This window comes from Mobula hypostoma, chromosome 5 (assembly GCF_963921235.1).
Source record: "Mobula hypostoma chromosome 5, sMobHyp1.1, whole genome shotgun sequence".
In the NCBI taxonomy this organism is placed as follows: Eukaryota; Metazoa; Chordata; class Chondrichthyes; order Myliobatiformes; family Myliobatidae; genus Mobula; species Mobula hypostoma.
Genome location: NC_086101.1, coordinates 118079086 through 118096544, shown reverse-complemented (window position 1 = coordinate 118096544; position 17459 = coordinate 118079086). Strand labels below are relative to the sequence as shown.

Sequence of the window (17459 nt, the reverse complement as noted above, 5' to 3'; positions counted from 1 at the left end):
CTATGCAGTGTAGAATAGTTCAGTTAATGAGATTGGGAACCATTCGGTCCTAGAAGAAACATTTGATTCAGGACAGGCATTCATTGATGGCGAAAATGCTCTTTCAGATACCTTCCTGGCAACTTCAAAGATTCAAAGTACATTTATTATCAAACAATGTATAAATTATTCAACCTTGAGATTTGTCTGCTTACAGATAGCCACAAACCAAGAAACCTGAAAGAACCCAATTAGGGAAAAAAAAGAATAAAAATAAAAGAAAAAAAGTCAAATTTCAAATTAAATTTACTATCGAAGTACATTTATTTATTTATTTATTTACTCACTTACTTACTTACTGGGCTACAACATGGAATAGGCCCTTTTGGCCCAGTAATCCCCCTTTTTAATCCTAACCTGATCACAGGACAATTTACAATGACCAATTAACTTACCAACCAGTACGCCTTTGGTCTGTGGGAAGAAATAGGAGCACCCGGAGGAAACCCACACAGTATCAGGGAGAATGTACAGACTCCTTACAGACAGTGGTGGGAATGGAACCAGGTACTGTAAAGCGTTGTGCTAACCACTGCGCTACCGTGCCACCCATATATGTTATCATAAACGACCCTGAGATTCATTTTCTTTTGAACATAATAAATGCATTCACCAGTTTACAAAAAACAACAAATTGTGCAAACATAATAAGAAAGAGATAATAATAATATATAAATAACCAATAGCTATCGAGAACATGAAATGAAGAGACCTTTGAAAATGAGTCCATAGGTTGTGCTTTCTCTCTTGCCACTTATTCTCCATCAAAACAGAAATATAGACCTCTGTTTGCAGGATTTCTTCCGGCACTTCGGGCCACTGATTTCGTTCTGAGAGGGAACATGCTGAAACCACTGCGGTTGTGGTGACCAGCAGCTCAGTTTGGGCCATTCTCCTTGAGCTTCATGTGACAGAGTCTGTCTGTGACTGAACGGGGAATGTATCTTACATAATGTTGTTCTGAGCCTTCAGCATTATCAGAAGCAATTCTTCCCTGTGTTTGTAGTGCCAGATATGATTCTGATCAGCACAGTTGAAAATGTTCACCAGAACCGAATTTTAGACTTTTGGTAAACTATTTAACAGAGAAATGGTGCTAAATGCATGAAATTCTTACGCCATAAAGACTCATTAAAGTTTGCCATGATCTTCAAAGTTCAAAATACATTTATTACTTGGCGTGTGGCCAGGTGGTTAAGGCATTCATCTAGTGATTTGAAGGTCGCTAGTTCGAGCCTTGGCTGAGGCAGCGTGTGTGTGCTTGAGCAAGGCACTTAACCACACATTGCTCTGCAACGACACCGGTACCAAGCTGTATGGGTCCTGATGTCCTTCCCTTGGAGAACATCGGTGTCGTGGAGAGGGGAGACTTGCAGCATGGGCAACTGCTGGTCTTCCATACAACCTTGCCCAGGCCTGCGCCCTGGAAACCTTCCAAGGCGCAAATCCATGGTCTCATGAGACTAACGGATGCCTATTAAATTAATGAATAAATTATGCAACCTGAGATTCGTCTGCTTGCAGGCAACCAGGAAACAAGAAACCCGAAAGAACCCAATTAAAAGAAAAACCAACACCCAATGTGCAGACAGAGAAAAAAAAACAAATCATGCAAACAATAAAAGCAAGCAGCAGCATTCAGAATGAAAATGAGTCCATAAACCCGAAGCCAGGAGCAGCGGAGCAAACCCATAGCCTCAGCTTCAGTTCATCACACATGACCAGGAAGCTCAGAGACGCGAAGCCTGAAGCAGCCAGAGTTGTCTCACAGCTTCAGCCTCAGCACAGAGGAGAGCAGAGTAAACACCATGGAGCAGCGCACAGGAATGCAGTGCATTGCTTTGAAACCCCGGCAAAATTGTTTACAATTCTGTTAGTGACTTTCACCTATGCAACAGTTTTATGTTGATAATAGCACCGATGTATTTCTAGGCCTGGGTGTAAGAACGTGAGGGATGGGGATCTGGTGGTAGAATGAAACCGAGGTAATAGGTGGCTTGTATGAAGCATGAACAGAAGCAGAAATTAATTAGGCAAAGAGACCTGCATGTGTGATGAAAATCCTCAGTTAATCAGACAAAGCCTGACAACAAAGCAGACAAAAGGCAAGTGACCAAGTGGCAAGTCATCAGTAGAAGGGAATGTCCCTGTCCTGGGACCAGCATTAAGTCCAGTTATGAAGTAAACACGGCAGTGCCTCCACTTCCATAGGGGTTTCCAGAGATTCAGCATGACATCCAAAACTTCAACTAACTTCTATAGATGTGTGGTGTTGAGCATGTTGACAGGCTTCATCACAGCCTGATATGGAAACACCAATGCCCTTGACAGAAAACCTTTCGAACAGTAGTGGATATGGCTCAGTCCATCACAAGTAAAGTCTTCCTCACCATTGAGCACATCTACAGGAGAGCAGCATCCATCATTAGGGACCCCCACCACCCAGGTCATGCTCTCTTCTCACTGCTGCCATCAGGAAGAAGGCACAGGAGCCTCAGGACTCACACCCACCAGATTCAAGAACAAAACCAGCAGGCTCTTGAACCAGAGTGGAAAACTTCACTCAACTTCTCCTGCCTCATCATTGATATGTTCCTACAACCAATGGACTCACTTTCACAGACTCTTCACCTCATGTTCTTGATATTCTTTGCTTAGTTATTTATTATTACATATTTCTTTTTGTATTTTCACAATTTGTTGTCTTTTGCACACTGGTTGAACACCCAAGTTGGTCTGGCCTTTTATTAATATGTTAAGGTTATTATTAAGGATTTACTGAGTATGCCTGCAGTAAAATGAATCTCAGGGATATATATGGTGACACTCAGCAATGGAGAATTTGGATGGAGGGGAAAGTAGGGCTGTTGAATAGTGTTGGACATTTCACGGGGCTTTTACAACGCACCACCCTTCACTTTCACAGTTATTCATGGCCCCCTACACATTTTCCCACAACCAGTTGGGATAAACAAAGACTCCTGATATGTGACTAAACATTTCCTTAACTTTTTCAGCATGGAGGCAGAGTCTCAGGATGAAGGGCTGCCCATCCAAGACTGAGGTGTGGAAAACTTCCCTCTCTCTTTGGAATTATGTACCCCAGAGGGTAATAGGTGGTGGGGTATTGAGTATATTCAAAGATGAGGTAGATTTAGCTTACAGTAGCTTGGGACCACAGAGGAAAGAAGAGTTCAGGTCAACAACCGGGTCAGCCATGATTTTATAGAATTACATCTTTTGTTCTTCAGTCAAATGACTCCTGTACTTTTGTGAGGAACTGCACAATGAAAAGGAAGCATGCAAGCAATATTTTCCAAAAGCCCCTATGCTTTCTTCTCTGGCACATTGATGATAGCAGTGATTAGCCTTTAGTTCCTCGAGACTCCAGACCAGTACTGAAGGCTTGACAACTGAGCATTGCCTTGAAGAATAGACCGTACAATCAAGTTGTTAAATAATGAAGGGGGTTGGCATGGGGGTGGTGGTGTGGGGAGTGGCTAAAGCAATTAGTAGCCCCAAAGACTTGATAAAGAATCCCAGGTATGTCGATTAACTCCAAACAGAAATCATGACTCATGTTGCAAACATCCCATAATACAGCACCTTATGTCAGATAGTGTTTCATTCATGTGGTCTTTGTATGGCTATCCGTTTAACTGAGGCCTTTACTCACTGAGAATCTCAAACAGATTTCTTTGGGGATGTACTTAACAGCTTATATATGAGTGTGTATCCCTTTCAGACTATTTTTAACTAAACTCAGTGGGCAGCCCTCTTGCTTCCAAGAGAAAATCATGCACTTGGGTCTCAACCAAGCCACCTCTCCCAGATTCAGTACTGAAATAGCATTGCTCTTCTAAAGGTGTCATAGTCATAAAAAAAGTACAACACAGCAACATACCCTTCGGCCCATCTAGTCTGTACCGAACCATTAAACTGCCTACTCCCATCAACCTGCACCCCAGACCATAGCCTTCCATAACCCTCCCATCCATGTACCTATCCAAACTTCTCTTAAATGTTGAAATCAGGCTGGCATGTACCACTTGCACTGGCAGCTCTTCCGCATTCTCATGACCCTCTAAGTGAAGGAATTTCCCCTCATGTTCCCCTTAAACTTCTCTCCTTTCACCCTTAATCCATGACCTCTAGTTGTAGTCCCACTAAATCTCAGTGAAAAAACGTGCTTGCATTTACCCTCTCTATACCCCTCATAATTTTGTGTCCCTCTATCAAATCTCCCCTCAGTCTTCTACGTTCCAAGGATTAAAGTCCTGCTCAATCTTTCCCTATAATTCAGGTCCTCCAGTCCTGCCAATATCCTTGTAAATTTTCTTTGTATTCTTTCAATCTTATTTAGATTTTTCCTGTAGGTAGATGACCAAAACAGCACACAATACTCCAAATAAGGCCTCACCATAACATCCCATCTCCTGTACTTAATACTTTGATTTATGAAGGTCAATGAGCCGAAAGCTTTCTTTATGACCCTATCTAGCTGTGACGCTACTGTCAGTGAATAATGGATCAGTATTCCCAGATCTCATTGCTCTACCACACTCCTCAGTGCGCTACTGTTCACTGTGTAAGACCTACCCTGGTTGTTGTCTTTCAAAGGAGATGTTAAGTCCCTAGTAAATGCACAAAATGCTGGAGAAACTCAGCAAGTCAGGCCCCTATGGAGGGGAAGAAGCCAGAATAAGGTGGAGCGGGGAGGGAAAGAGGACAAGCTAGAACGTGATAGGCAAAGTCAGTTGAAAGGGAAGGTAGGTGGGTGGGGAAGGGGGATGAAGTGAGAAGCTGGGTGATGATAAGGGGAAAAGGTAAAGGTCTGAAGAAGAAGAAATCTGATGGGAGAGGAGAGTGGATCATAGGAGGAAGGGAAGAGGGAGGTGACAGGCAGGTGAGAGGGGAGCCAGAATGGGGAATGGAAATTAAAGAGAAGGGGGAGGGTGAAGAAATTACCAGAAGTTGGAGAAATTGATGTTCATGCTGCCAAGTTGGAGGTAACCCAGATGGAATATGAGATGTTGCTCCTTCAGCCTGAGAGTGGCCACCTGGAAGATCGACCTGTTGCAGACTGAGCAAAGGTGCTTGACAAAGCGATCCTCCAATCTACATTGGGTCTATCAATGTAGAGGACACTGCACTGGGAGCACCAGATATCGTAGATGACTCTGACAGACTCATAGGTGAAGTGTTGCCTCACATGGAAGGACTGTTTAGGGCCCTGAATAGAGGTGAGGGAGGAGGTGAATGGACAGGTGTAGCACTTAGGCCTCTTCCAGGAATAAGTGCCAGGAGGGAGAGCAGTGAGGAGGAATGAGTGGACAAGGGAGTCCCGGAGAGAGCAATCCCTTTGGAAAGTGAAGGGTGGGGGAAGGGGAAGGTAAAGATGTGTTTGGTAGTAGAATCCCTTTGGAGATGGTGAAAATTGCAGAGAGTGATGTGTTGGATGCAGAGTCTCATGGGTGGTAGATAAAGACAAGAGGAACGTTGTCTCTGATGGCAACGGGAAGATGAGGGCAGATATCTGGGAAATGCAGGAGATGCTGGTGAGAGCAGCATCAGTGGTAGACAGGTGCACAAAGTCCCCGTCTGCTTACTTGGGTGAGGTACAAGCTCTCCAGATTCTGTTCAAACCCAAACACAAGATTTCTCCGAGTTACCATCCCAATATTTATTCTTTAAAGAACAAGAGTCATTGATGTGTTATTGTTTTTGGAACTTGATTAATACAAGTTAGTGGCTGCATTATCCATGTTTGAAGAAGGACAGAAAAGACTTCACTGTCTGTAACATACTTTAAGATCAGAAAAGGTGCTATATAGGGTGTTTGTTTTTGAACCATTTCTTATTCACTGAAACTTTATCTAGGTTGATGGAAGTGGAGGCATTTTGGGAGGGAGTTAACAAAAATGGATGAATGGGGATGGAGGGGAATGGGATTAGAGGATTGGAGAGCCTATATTTCATGAGGAGTTTGAGAAGATTTGGTATGTCACCTGAAACAGTCTTAAATTTCTATCGATGAGAGCATTCTAACTGGCTGCATCACTGTCAAGTATGGGGGGTTGCTACTGCACAGGATCGAAATAGCTGCAGAGCGTTGTAAACATAGTCAGCTCCATCATGGGCACTAGTATCCAGGACATCTTCAAGGAGCAATACTTTAAAAAGGCGACATCCAATATTAAGGACCCCCATCGCCCAGGACATACCCTCTTCTCATTGCTACCAGAAGCCTGAAGGCACACACTCTACGATTCCAGACCAGCTCCTTTCCCTCTGCCATCCGATTTCTGAATGGATATTGAACTCATCAACACTACCTCACTATTTTTTTTATTTTCATTTTTGCATTACTTATTTAACAATTTAATATATATATACTTACTGTAGTTCATGGTTTGTTCCTCTATTATTATGAACTACATTGTACTGCTGCCACAAAGACAACAAATTTCATGACTTATGCCAGTGATATTAAACCTGATTCTGATTGGAAGGAGAAGAGAGAAGGGGGAGGTGGGGAGGGGGTGCTAGGAAGGGAGGGAGAGGGTTTTCTGAAATTTTCATTTATGTCTATGTGTGCCTAGGGATGTTAAGTCAAGGCCCCAGATTGGGCCTTCAAGTGGATATACTGTAAATAGTTCCATTGTCCTACCTTGAAGTCCTAGGTCAATATTACTCCATTCATCATTATCAATAACACTGTTAACTGGCCAATATCACCTCGCATGTTGGAACATGCTCTGTGAAATTTAGCCAGTTCATTTCCTACAAAATAATTATGCTTATGTAAGAAAAATATATTGGGACACACTGGAAATCATGAAATCAATATGATGTGTGTGCGTTTTTACTTGGACAGGGTTCTTGGCTGGTGGCTGCGTTTCTCAGCTGTAGTGCAGAGTTGGTCAGTGTGTTGGTGAACAGCCAATTGGGCAAGCAGAGTATGTGCTGAGGCACAGAATGTACCCAAATTATCATTAAAAAATTATGTTTGCAGTCTGCAGCCCCGCCAGAGAATTGAGGCTGAGGGAGCCCGGGGAGTCTGCAGAATGAAAGCATTTAAAATGTGACTCGTTTCTAAGCCATTTATATGATAGTTAGGGTAGACGGCTTTTTACAAGATAAGCACTCTATTCAGAAAGTTCTATGACTTTTAGCTCTGCTCCAGTGCAAGAATGCTCTAATTTCCAAGTTCACACAAATTCAGATGAAAGTAAACACCTTTCACTTTGTATTCCATGGCCCTGAGTATTCAACTTGCTCCATTGCGTCTTTCTCTGCCTTTCTGCAGCCTCACAACTCTCAGGTCCATGTCCTTTTCAGTACCTCTCCACTTTACATCTTCACATTTCCATCAGAATCAGGTTTAATATCACCAGCAGTTGTGAAATTTGGTGTCTTTACAGCAGCAGTGTAATGCAATACATAATAATAGAAAAACTGTGAATTACAGTAAATTTATATATTTAAATAGTTAAATTAAATAATTTGTGCAAAAAAGAAATAAAGAGTAGTGAGTAGTGTTCATGGGTTCAATGTCCATTCAGAATTCGGATGGCAGAGGGAAAGAAGCTGTTCTTGAATTGTTGAGTGTGCGCCTTCAGGCTTCTGTACCTCCTCGCTGGATGATGGGGGAGCATTAATGATGAACACTGCCTTTTTGAGGCACCAGTCCTTGAAGATGTCTTGGATGCTATGGAGGCTAGTGTCCATGATTGAACTGACTGAGTTTACAGCTTACTTCGATCCTGTGCAGTAGCCGCACCCCCCCCCCACATACTGTTGGTGATGCAGCCAGTTAGAATGCTCTCCACAGTAAATCTGTTGAAATTAGTGAGTGTTTTTGACGACATACCAAATCTCCTCAAGCTCCTGATGAAATATAGCCACTATCTTACCTTCTGTATAGTTGCATTGATATGTTAATTTGAAATTGCTCACTCTCTTCACTTCTGGTCCGTCTATGAGGACTGGTATGTGTTCCCTTGTTTTACCTTTTCTGAAGCCCACAATCAGCTCTTTGGTCTCTCTGACACTGAGTGCCAGGTTGTCACCAATAAACATTGCAACACAGTACAGGTCCTTACCAACCTGTTAACTTACTCTGAGATCAATCTAACCCTTCCCTCCTATAAAGATCTCCATCTTTCATCCATGTGTTTACCTAAGAGTTTCTTAAATGCTCCTAATGTACCTGCCTCTGCCACTTTAAATAAGATGTAAATTGCCTCTCACCTTTCCTCTGGTGTAAGTCCATGTTTGGACAAGATTGCGGCTAAGAGCACTGTGTATTTTCCCGGTGGACACCCATTTTAATTCTACTACCTATTCCCATTCCGACACGTTAGTCCGTGGCCTCTTCTACTGCCGCAATGAGGCCAGACTCAGGCTGGAGGAGCAACACCTTATATCTCATAACACGCTGGAGGAACTCAGCAGGTCGGGCAGCATCCGTGGAAATGATCAGTCGACGTTTCGGGTTCCAGCCCGAAACGTCGACTGATCATTTCCACAGATGCTGCCCGACCTGCTGAGTTCCTCCAGCGTGTTGTGAGTGTTGCTTTGACCCCAGCATCTGCAGATTATTTTGTGTTTACCTTATATCTCATCTGGGTAGCCTCCAACCTGATGGCATGAACATCGATTTCTTCTGTAATGCCCCCCGCCTTCACCATTCCCCATTCCTGTTTCCCTCTCTCACCATAACTCCTTAACTGCCCCTCTCCTATCAGATTCCCCCTTCTCCAGTCCTTTATCTCTTTCACCAATCAACTTCCCAGCTCTTTACTTTACCCCCTTCCTCTCTCCCAGTTTCACCGATCACCTACCAGCTTGTACTTCTTCCTCCCCTCCCCAACCTTCTTCCTCTGACTTTTCCTCTTCCTTTCCAGTCCTGATGAAGGGTCTCAGCCCGAAACGTTGACTGAAACTCTTTTCCACGTGTTGCCTGACCTGCTGAATTCCTCCAGCATTTTGTGTGTATTACTTTGGATTTCTGGCATCTGCAGATTTTCTCATGTTTTTAAATAACCTCCTGACATTTTCACCCCTTCCTGAGCAAAGTCCTACCTGATGGAGTTGAGGATCTGGGTGGGGCTGGAGGGGTGGGAGTTCAGGAGAAGATACTGAAATATTTTGAGAGCTCTGCAAAGATAGACCTTGGCTCCAAATCAAATATTGCGCAGTGTCTGCTTGGGGTTGTCAAGAACACTAAGCCTTTGGGAATTCTGCTGGGATCAGCTTTTATTTTTAACCAGGTTCATGATGCTATTGCCCTGAGTAATGTGATCCATAACATGGTGATCCAAAAAAGGCAACTGTGTAAAATTAACAGTGCTCTTAGGCCTGAGGCCTGAGGCCTGAGCAGTGCTGTTACTACGAGAGTTCTGTTATGAAATAGCTCTTTCTGCAACAGGGAAGTGTATGTGTAGACTTATTTACTCCCACTCTTTGGGGGTGCGGGTTCTCAGTGTTAATGGGCCCTTGGCCATCCTGTTCCTCCTTGATGAGGCCTAAATTTCTGCCTAATACCCATGGCACCCTCTCAGTAATGCCTGTGTAAACTTAATTCCCTTCTTTTTGCTTTCAGATTGCTGATGATATCCTCCTTTGCCTTCTGAAGTATCGAGGAAACACTTCACAATCGACCACCTGCCAACCACTCATGGTCTTAGGTTTTACGACTGAGAAGGAAGTCCCAGCCTTTTCAAGCTTACAGACAACTCACCTGAGAAGCAGAGCCTCAGAAATAAGTGATTGCATTCACTTTGCACATTGAGGTGTTCTGCACCGTGGATGGACTCTTGAAGAACATCTTTGGCATGGTTCAGACTGCCAGATACACTTTGAGAGGTGGGTGGAACTGGGGAGAAATGAAAAAGAAACCTATGCCAAGCTGATATTTGTAGGGGCAAGTGGCCCGTTAACTGGACGCAAGTGGTTTAATCTTCATGCTTGATTCTTGAACTGACTTCTCTTTGCCTGATCGCAGGCTTATGTAGGAATGTTCAGCAGCAAGTTAAGGAAAAAATGGGCATGGAATCTACATTTCCCAGCACCTGCTGTACTATCATGGCCTTGTCTGACTCAAGAACATAGATCTTTTCATGAATTTAAGTAACATTGTGTCATAGCCACGAGCAGCTTGTAATGGCCTTCATTGGGGGGAGATGTTAAGCCAATCAGTTCAAACCTCCCTTCATTTCCATGTCTCCCCCGCACCCCAAATCTGTAACCCATAAAAAGGAAATCTATTAGATATGCACCGTCAAAGAATTGGCATCTTTGAGGCCTTCTACATCCAACTTTTCAGATCAAAGATGGCCATCCGCCTTGGCTGAGCTGCGTCCAAGGCCAATCTCAAACACCAGCTTGAACTTCACCAGCACAGTGGTTTATGAAGCTACTGCCATGTATGTGTCATGTATCCCATACTTAGATGTTGAACTCTGAAAACATAAAAAGTGGCAGTGTGTTTTCTTTTCAAATGTATTTGTGAGTTTTTCTGAACATATGGCAAGTTATTGTGATAACCAAACGGACCTTAAAATTTTCCTGGAGATTCTAGTAGGACTCCTACCAGTAACCTGCCTTATCCCCTCTGTACAGTCTCAGTAGTCTCGAGATGGCTCGTTTCTGCACTGACTGGACCAAGTCTTGATTACCCAATTGGATGATATTTGACCAGATGTCAGATTTTTATTATATCATCTCCTAATAAATTATAGTCAATTAATGTTCAGAAAGCAAAGAATTTTGTCTAATAGGCCCTCAATGAATTTTTGTTCTGCATCTTCTGAAGATTAATTTTAACTCCACACCGATTTTAGAGGGTTGTTAACCTTACATGAGCATGTGTCAGCGATCCCCTGCTGTACCCTGGAGCTGACTTTGAAGTGAGTGCAATTAGTCTACTACTTAACAATCGCTTTAATGAAATTGGTAAGTGATTTAATTAGATTAAAACCATATGCCTCATTGTGAACACCATGGGCCCTTGTTCGTTGAAGCTTGGCCATTGACAATTGGCCGACACAGTTCCATTGACTCCACCAAAACAGAAACTTGGACTTTTGGTTTCTGTTATTTCTTCATTTTTCTGCTGCTATCTCATGCTATTTTATTCTGTTTTACCTTCTATCCCCCACTCCCACCTGTTTTTTTTCAATGTTTCTGATCAGTTTTCTTTCATTCTAATGTTTTGTCGTTCTCTCATTTTCTTTCCTCTATTATTGCACTTCTATGTACCATTCTGCCTCCTTCTTTGTTGTTTTCCTTCTCTCATCCTCTCCCTCTGGATGCAACTCCTCCTTTTGAAACCTTGTCTTTCCAGCACCCTGGCTGAGTTCATAACAACTACCCCAAGTTCCTGCAACAGCACCTATTGTCATCTATAGACTCTATCCTATCCACATCTATTCCAATCTGTCCGTGGCCCCCAGAGTGAGGTCCAATGGAATCTAAAAGACAACATCTTTTCTTCTGTCCAGCCACTTTGCAACCTCCGACCATAAACACAGAATTTTCCTGCATGGAGATAAACTGCTCTTCCACCATTTACCATTCTCAACCTCATGTTCCTTCTCCCATTTCTCAAAAAACAATGTCTCATTTGTGACCTGATCTACCTTAACCTATCTGCATGTAGTCTTTTGATTGACACCTCATTGATCTCTCTGGCTCTGCATTGAAAACTGTAAACCCTCCCACTCTTTCCCCAGTTCTCTCAGAGTCCCTAACCTGAAATGTTGACTGGTTTCTCTTTCCACAGCTGCTGCTTGACTGAGTTCTTCCATCATCTCCGTTTTCGTTTGACTGAACCCTAGTACTCAAACCAGCCCCCTCAGCTTTATCCAAAAAAGAAAAATGACAACAGAAATATTAGTAAGGAATTTATACATTAATTAAGACCATAAGATATAGGAAGAGAATTCGGCCATTTGCCCATCGAGTCTTAAACATAGAAACATAGAAAATAGGTGCAGGAGTAGGCCATTCGGCCCTTCGAGCCTGTACCACCATTCAGTATGATCATGGCTGATCGTCCAACTCAGAACCCTATACCTGCCTTCTCTCCATACGCCCCGATCCCTTTAGCCACAAGGGTCATATCTAACTCCCTCTTACATATAGCCAGTGAACTGGCCTCAACTGTTTCCTGTGGCAGAGAATTCCACAGATTCACCACTCTCTGTGTGAAGAGTCTTCTCTGCTATTTCATCATGGCTGTTCCATTTTCTCTCTCAGCCCCATTCTCCCCCTATCCCTTCATGCCTTAACCAATCAAGAATCTGTCAACCTCTGCCTTAAATATACCCAGTGACTTGGCCTCCACAGCCACCGTGGCAACAATTCAAAACTCTCTGGCTAAAGAAATTTCTCTTTATCTCTGTTCTAAATAGACGTTCCTCTATTCTGAGGCTGTGCCCTCCGCTGTTAGACTCCCCTACCATAGGAAACATCCTCTCCACATCTACACTGTCGAGGCCTTTCAACATTCGATAGGTTTCAATGAGATCCCCTCTCATTCTTCTGAAGTCCAGTGAGCAGAGGCTCAGAGCCATCAAACACTCCTCATATGACGAGCCTTTCAATCCCGGAATCATTTTCATGAACCTCCTTTGAACCCTGTCCAACATCAGCACATCCTTTCTTAGATAAAGGGCTCAAATGCTATGTATATTGTTTTAATTAAAGTGATTATTTATTAATCAGGTTGAAGGAAGCTGGAAACAGTCTCGTTGTTTAGTCTGTTTTGGTAACTGTGCTTAGTCTGTCCTCAGATAATCATCTTATTCCTTATCCATACAGACATGTATTGCCCAGTCAGACATAACCTGTTTCAATTTCAGGGTCCAGATCCTTCATCAGCCAAACAATGTATCTGTACTATTCTTAGACCAAAATCAAAGGCAGATCCTACTCCACTCTTAAGATCCTGATTCCTGCACCCTCCAGTCTGTCCAACTGTAAGGTAGCATTTATATTAGTACCATTAATACCTATGGTTGGCATGAACACAGTGGGCTAAGGAGACTTTCTGTGTGCTGTATGACACCGCTGTCACTAGCATGCAGCCTGTCCTGCCCAGATGTTACTTTATGAGATACCATATCCTCTAGGATTACAGGTATTCCATACTACACACAGCATAATCCCATTCCCAGATTCCAACACTTCCATCACCCTCTCAGTGCATTGGCTGTTGGCATAATTATCTCATCTTTGGAAATAATTCAGAAGACCTGTAGCTCGGGTGGTTGATGGTTGGGTTGACTTGCTCTCCGATCCTGGCAATTTACTTGCAAACCGTTCATCACCATGCAAGGAGACATTGTCAGTGCACTGTTGATTTAATTAAGTGAACAGTGCACTGATGATGTCTCCTCATATGGTGATGAAACGTTTGCAATTGCATTGCCAAGATCGGAGAGCAACTCAACCTAGTCTTTATTAAGATTCAAAAATTCAAAGTACATTATGATGTACTTTGAATCTTTAAGTGGGAAAGAATATGCAAAAGGTCCTGGAGAACGTTCCCAGTACTGGAGGGATTGAGATGTGGAAAAGATGCTGGAGAATGTTTCCGGTACTGGAGGGATTGAGTTGCGGAAAAGGTCCCGGAGAATGTTCCCGGTACTGGAGGGATTGAGATGTGGAAAAGATGCCAGAGGATGTTCCCAGTACTGGAAGGATTGAGATGCAGAAAAGGTCCTGGAAAATGTTCCCGGTACTGGAGGGATTGAGATGTGGAAAAGGTCCCAGAGAATGTTCCCGGTACTGGAGGGATTGAGATGTGGAAAAGGTCCCAGAGAATGTTGCCGGTACTGGAGGGATTGAGATGTGGAAAAGATGCCGGAGAATGTTCCCAGTACTGGAGGGATTGAGATGCGGGAAAGGACTGGGCGAATGTTCCCGGTACTGGAGGGATTGAGAGTGTGGAAAAGGTCCCGGCAAATGTTCCCAGTTCTGGAGGGATTGAGATGTGGAAAAGATGCCAGAGGATGTTCCCGGTACTGAAGGGATTGAGATGTGGGAAAGGACCCGGAGGATGTTCCCAGTACTGGAGGGATTGAGATGTGGAAAAGATGCCAGAGGATGTTCCGAGTACTGGAGTGATTGAGTTGTGGAAAAGATGCCAGAGGATGTTCCCAGTACTGGAGGGATTGAGAGTGTGGAAAAGGTCCTGGCGAATGTTCCCAGTTCTGGAGGGATTGAGATGTGGAAAAGATGCCAGAGGATGTTCCCAGTACTGGAGGGATTGAGAGTGTGGGAAAGGACCCGGAGGATGTTCCCGGTACTGGAGGGATTGAGATGTGGAAAAGATGCCGGAGGATGTTCCCAGTACTGGAAGGATTGAGATGCAGAAAAGGTCCTGGAAAATGTTCCCGGTACTGGAGGGATTGAGATGTGGAAAAGGTCCCAGAGAATGTTCCCGGTACTGGAGGGATTGAGGTGTGGAAAAGATGCCAGAGGATGTTCCCAGTACTGGAGGGATTGAGAATGTGGGAAAGGACCCGGAGGATGTTCCCGGTACTGGAGGGATTGAGAGTGTGGGAAAGGACCCGGAGGATGTTCCCAGTACTGGAGGGATTGAGATGTGGGAAAGGACCCGGAGGATGTTCCCAGTACTGGAGGGATTGAGATGTGGGAAAGGACCCGGAGGATGTTCCCAGTACTGGAGGGATTGAGATGTGGGAAAGATGCCGGAGAATGTTCCCAGTACTGGAGGGATTGAGATGTGGGAAAGGACCCGGAGGATGTTCCCAGTACTGGAGGGATTGAGATGTGGAAAAGATGCCAGAGGATGTTCCCAGTACTGGAGGGATTGAGATGTGGGAAAGGACCCGGAGGATGTTCCCAGTACTGGAGGGATTGAGATGTGGAAAAGATGCCAGAGGATGTTCCCGGTACTGGAGGGATTGAGATGTGGGAAAGGACCCGGAGGATGTTCCCAGTACTGGAGGGATTGAGATGTGGGAAAGGACCCGGAGAATATTGCCAGTACTGGAGGGATTGAGTTGCAGGAAGAGGCTAGCTGGGTTGGGACTTATTTCCGTTGAGTATAGGAGGCTGAGGTTAGTGCCACAGTCATCTTCCCAGCATAGGGGAGACTAAAATGAGTTTGTGCTACTTTAAGATAGGAGAGGAAAGATTCAAAAGAGACTGAGAGACATCTTTTTCCATACAGAGGGCATTTGGTAAATGGAAGGAACCTCGAGGAGAATCGGTAGAGGTGGGTACAACTACAATGTTTAAAAGACCTTTCAGAGTAGTACATGGGTAGGAAAGGTTTAGTGGGATATGGGCTAAACATGGGGAAAGGGGACCAGCTCAGGTAGACTACATAGCCAGAATGGATGATTTGGGCCGAAGGGCCTGTTTCTATGCTGTATAACTCTGGGCCTGCATATCAAACAGGTTAATTTTTATCTTCTAGTTCATGAACAGTGATTTATGTCAACCCCCTGTGAGATGGGAATTTGATGGTCAGCCTTCTAAAGAGCAAGACCATGTTAGTGAGTGATGTGCTAACTAGAAGACCATAGAATACAGTATAGGAGCAGAACTAGGCTATTTGGCCATTCAAATCTGCTCACCATTTCATCATGGCTGATCGATTTGCCCGCTCAGCACCAGTCTCCTGCCTTCTCCCCATATCCCTTCGTGCCCTGACTAATCAGGAATCTATCAACCTCTGCCTTAAATATACCCAATGACTTGTCCTCCACAGCCGCCTGTGGCAATGAATTCCGAGGTGGCTGTGGAGGACAAGTGATTGCCTCTGCAGCCATTTGCTCAGAGTTTGGTACATAGTGACATTGTGTCTTCATCAAAACTGCATTACACAAGAGCTACATTAGTGTAATGCATATCTTTGGCAGAGAAAGGCCGATGTTGGCAAAGATACCTTTGAGCAGTACATGGGGTTAAGTGTGTCCTTAATGTACATTGCCTCTGTAAAGAGAAGCACACACTAATTTGTTACAGGCTCCATTTGGAATCATGAGATTGGATGTCTTGACAGTATCTCCAGTCCTGTCTCCTTAACGCAGTGACACCACACAATCAATCCTCTAACCTACCCACTGTGTTGTAGACCTGTCTCCCTCACACAATGACACCTTACAATCTCTAACCTACCCACTGTGTTGTAGACCTGTCTCCCTCACACAATGACACCTTACAATCTCTAACCTACCCACTGTGTTGTAGACCTGTCTCCCTCACACAATGACACCTTACAATCTCTAACCTACCCACTGTGTTGTAGACCTGTCTCCCTCACACAATGACACCTTACAATCTCTAACCTACTCACTGTGTTGTAGACCTGTCTCCCTCACACGGTGACACCATACAATCTCTAACCTACCCACTGTGTTGTAGACCTGTCTCCCTCACACAATGACACCTTACAATCTCTAACCTACCCACTGTGTTGTAGACCTGTCTCCCTCACACGGTGACACCATACAATCTCTAACCTGCCCACTGTGTTGTAGACCTGTCTCCCTCACACAGTCAATATCATAACCTATCCATCGTGGAAGCAAAAAAAAAGAAACTTCTCTAAAGTGCCTATCTGCAGGACACCCTCGTACCCTTTTCACTTTCTTTTGCTTCATTTCTTGCCTCAATATTCTTTCCTGTAAACTTTGATGTACAAAGGACTTGGGATTCATGTGGTGTGTGTAATTTTTTAAAGCTTGCCTTTCTCTTTAAATCTGTCATACTGTAAATATGATGTATCATCAAAATAACTTTCTCTTAATCTTGCCCAGAATCTGTTGATTTTTACTGATTAAATTGATCATAAAGCAAGATGTGCTTTCCTTTTGTACGTGGTTCTGAGTGAAATATACCTTTTTCTCTTTCAATTAATGTATGGAAAGAAACTTGGTTTTAAGGCAGATTACATAATGTTTCGATGCTTGTAGCGAGAGTTCATGTTTTCGCTCTTACTGATAAACTAGATGTCGCTGAAACAGATTGACAATAAAACTTTCCCTGTGGTACTGGTGTTGACTAGCCTTGTTATTCAAATGATTCAAAGTACGTTTGTTATCAAAGTATGCATATATTATACAATCTTGAGATTTGTCTGCTTGCAGGCAGCCACAAAGCAAGAAATGAGAAAGAACCCAATTTAAAAGAAAGACCCAACACCCAATGCGCAGAGAAAGAGAGAGAAAAAAACATCACAAATCATGCAAACAATAAAAGCAAACAACAGTGTTCCAAATCAAATTAAGTCCATAGACCTGGAGCAGTAGAGCAGGAGCACAGCTTCGGTCTCAGTTTATCACTCAGTGGGGCAAATCACCGCGAAGCTGGCAAGCACGAAGCACCTAGCGGCCAGAGCAGTCTCACAGCCTCAGCACCGCGGAGAGAGGAGTAAA

General features: G+C 43.8%; 1 protein-coding gene across 1 annotated transcript in view; it reads left to right on the top strand.

The window, feature by feature from the left end:
- The window catches only part of LOC134346963 (insulin receptor substrate 1-B-like), a 150744-nt gene extending 134159 nt beyond the window's left edge, over positions 1 to 16585 (top strand). The window contains exon 3 of the mRNA XM_063048869.1: positions 9647 to 16585. Coding sequence (XP_062904939.1) covers positions 9647 to 9654 — 8 coding nt within the window. The 3' untranslated portion in view covers positions 9655 to 16585. The remainder of the gene's footprint in view (positions 1 to 9646) is intronic.
- The last annotated feature ends 874 nt before the right edge of the window (positions 16586 to 17459 follow it).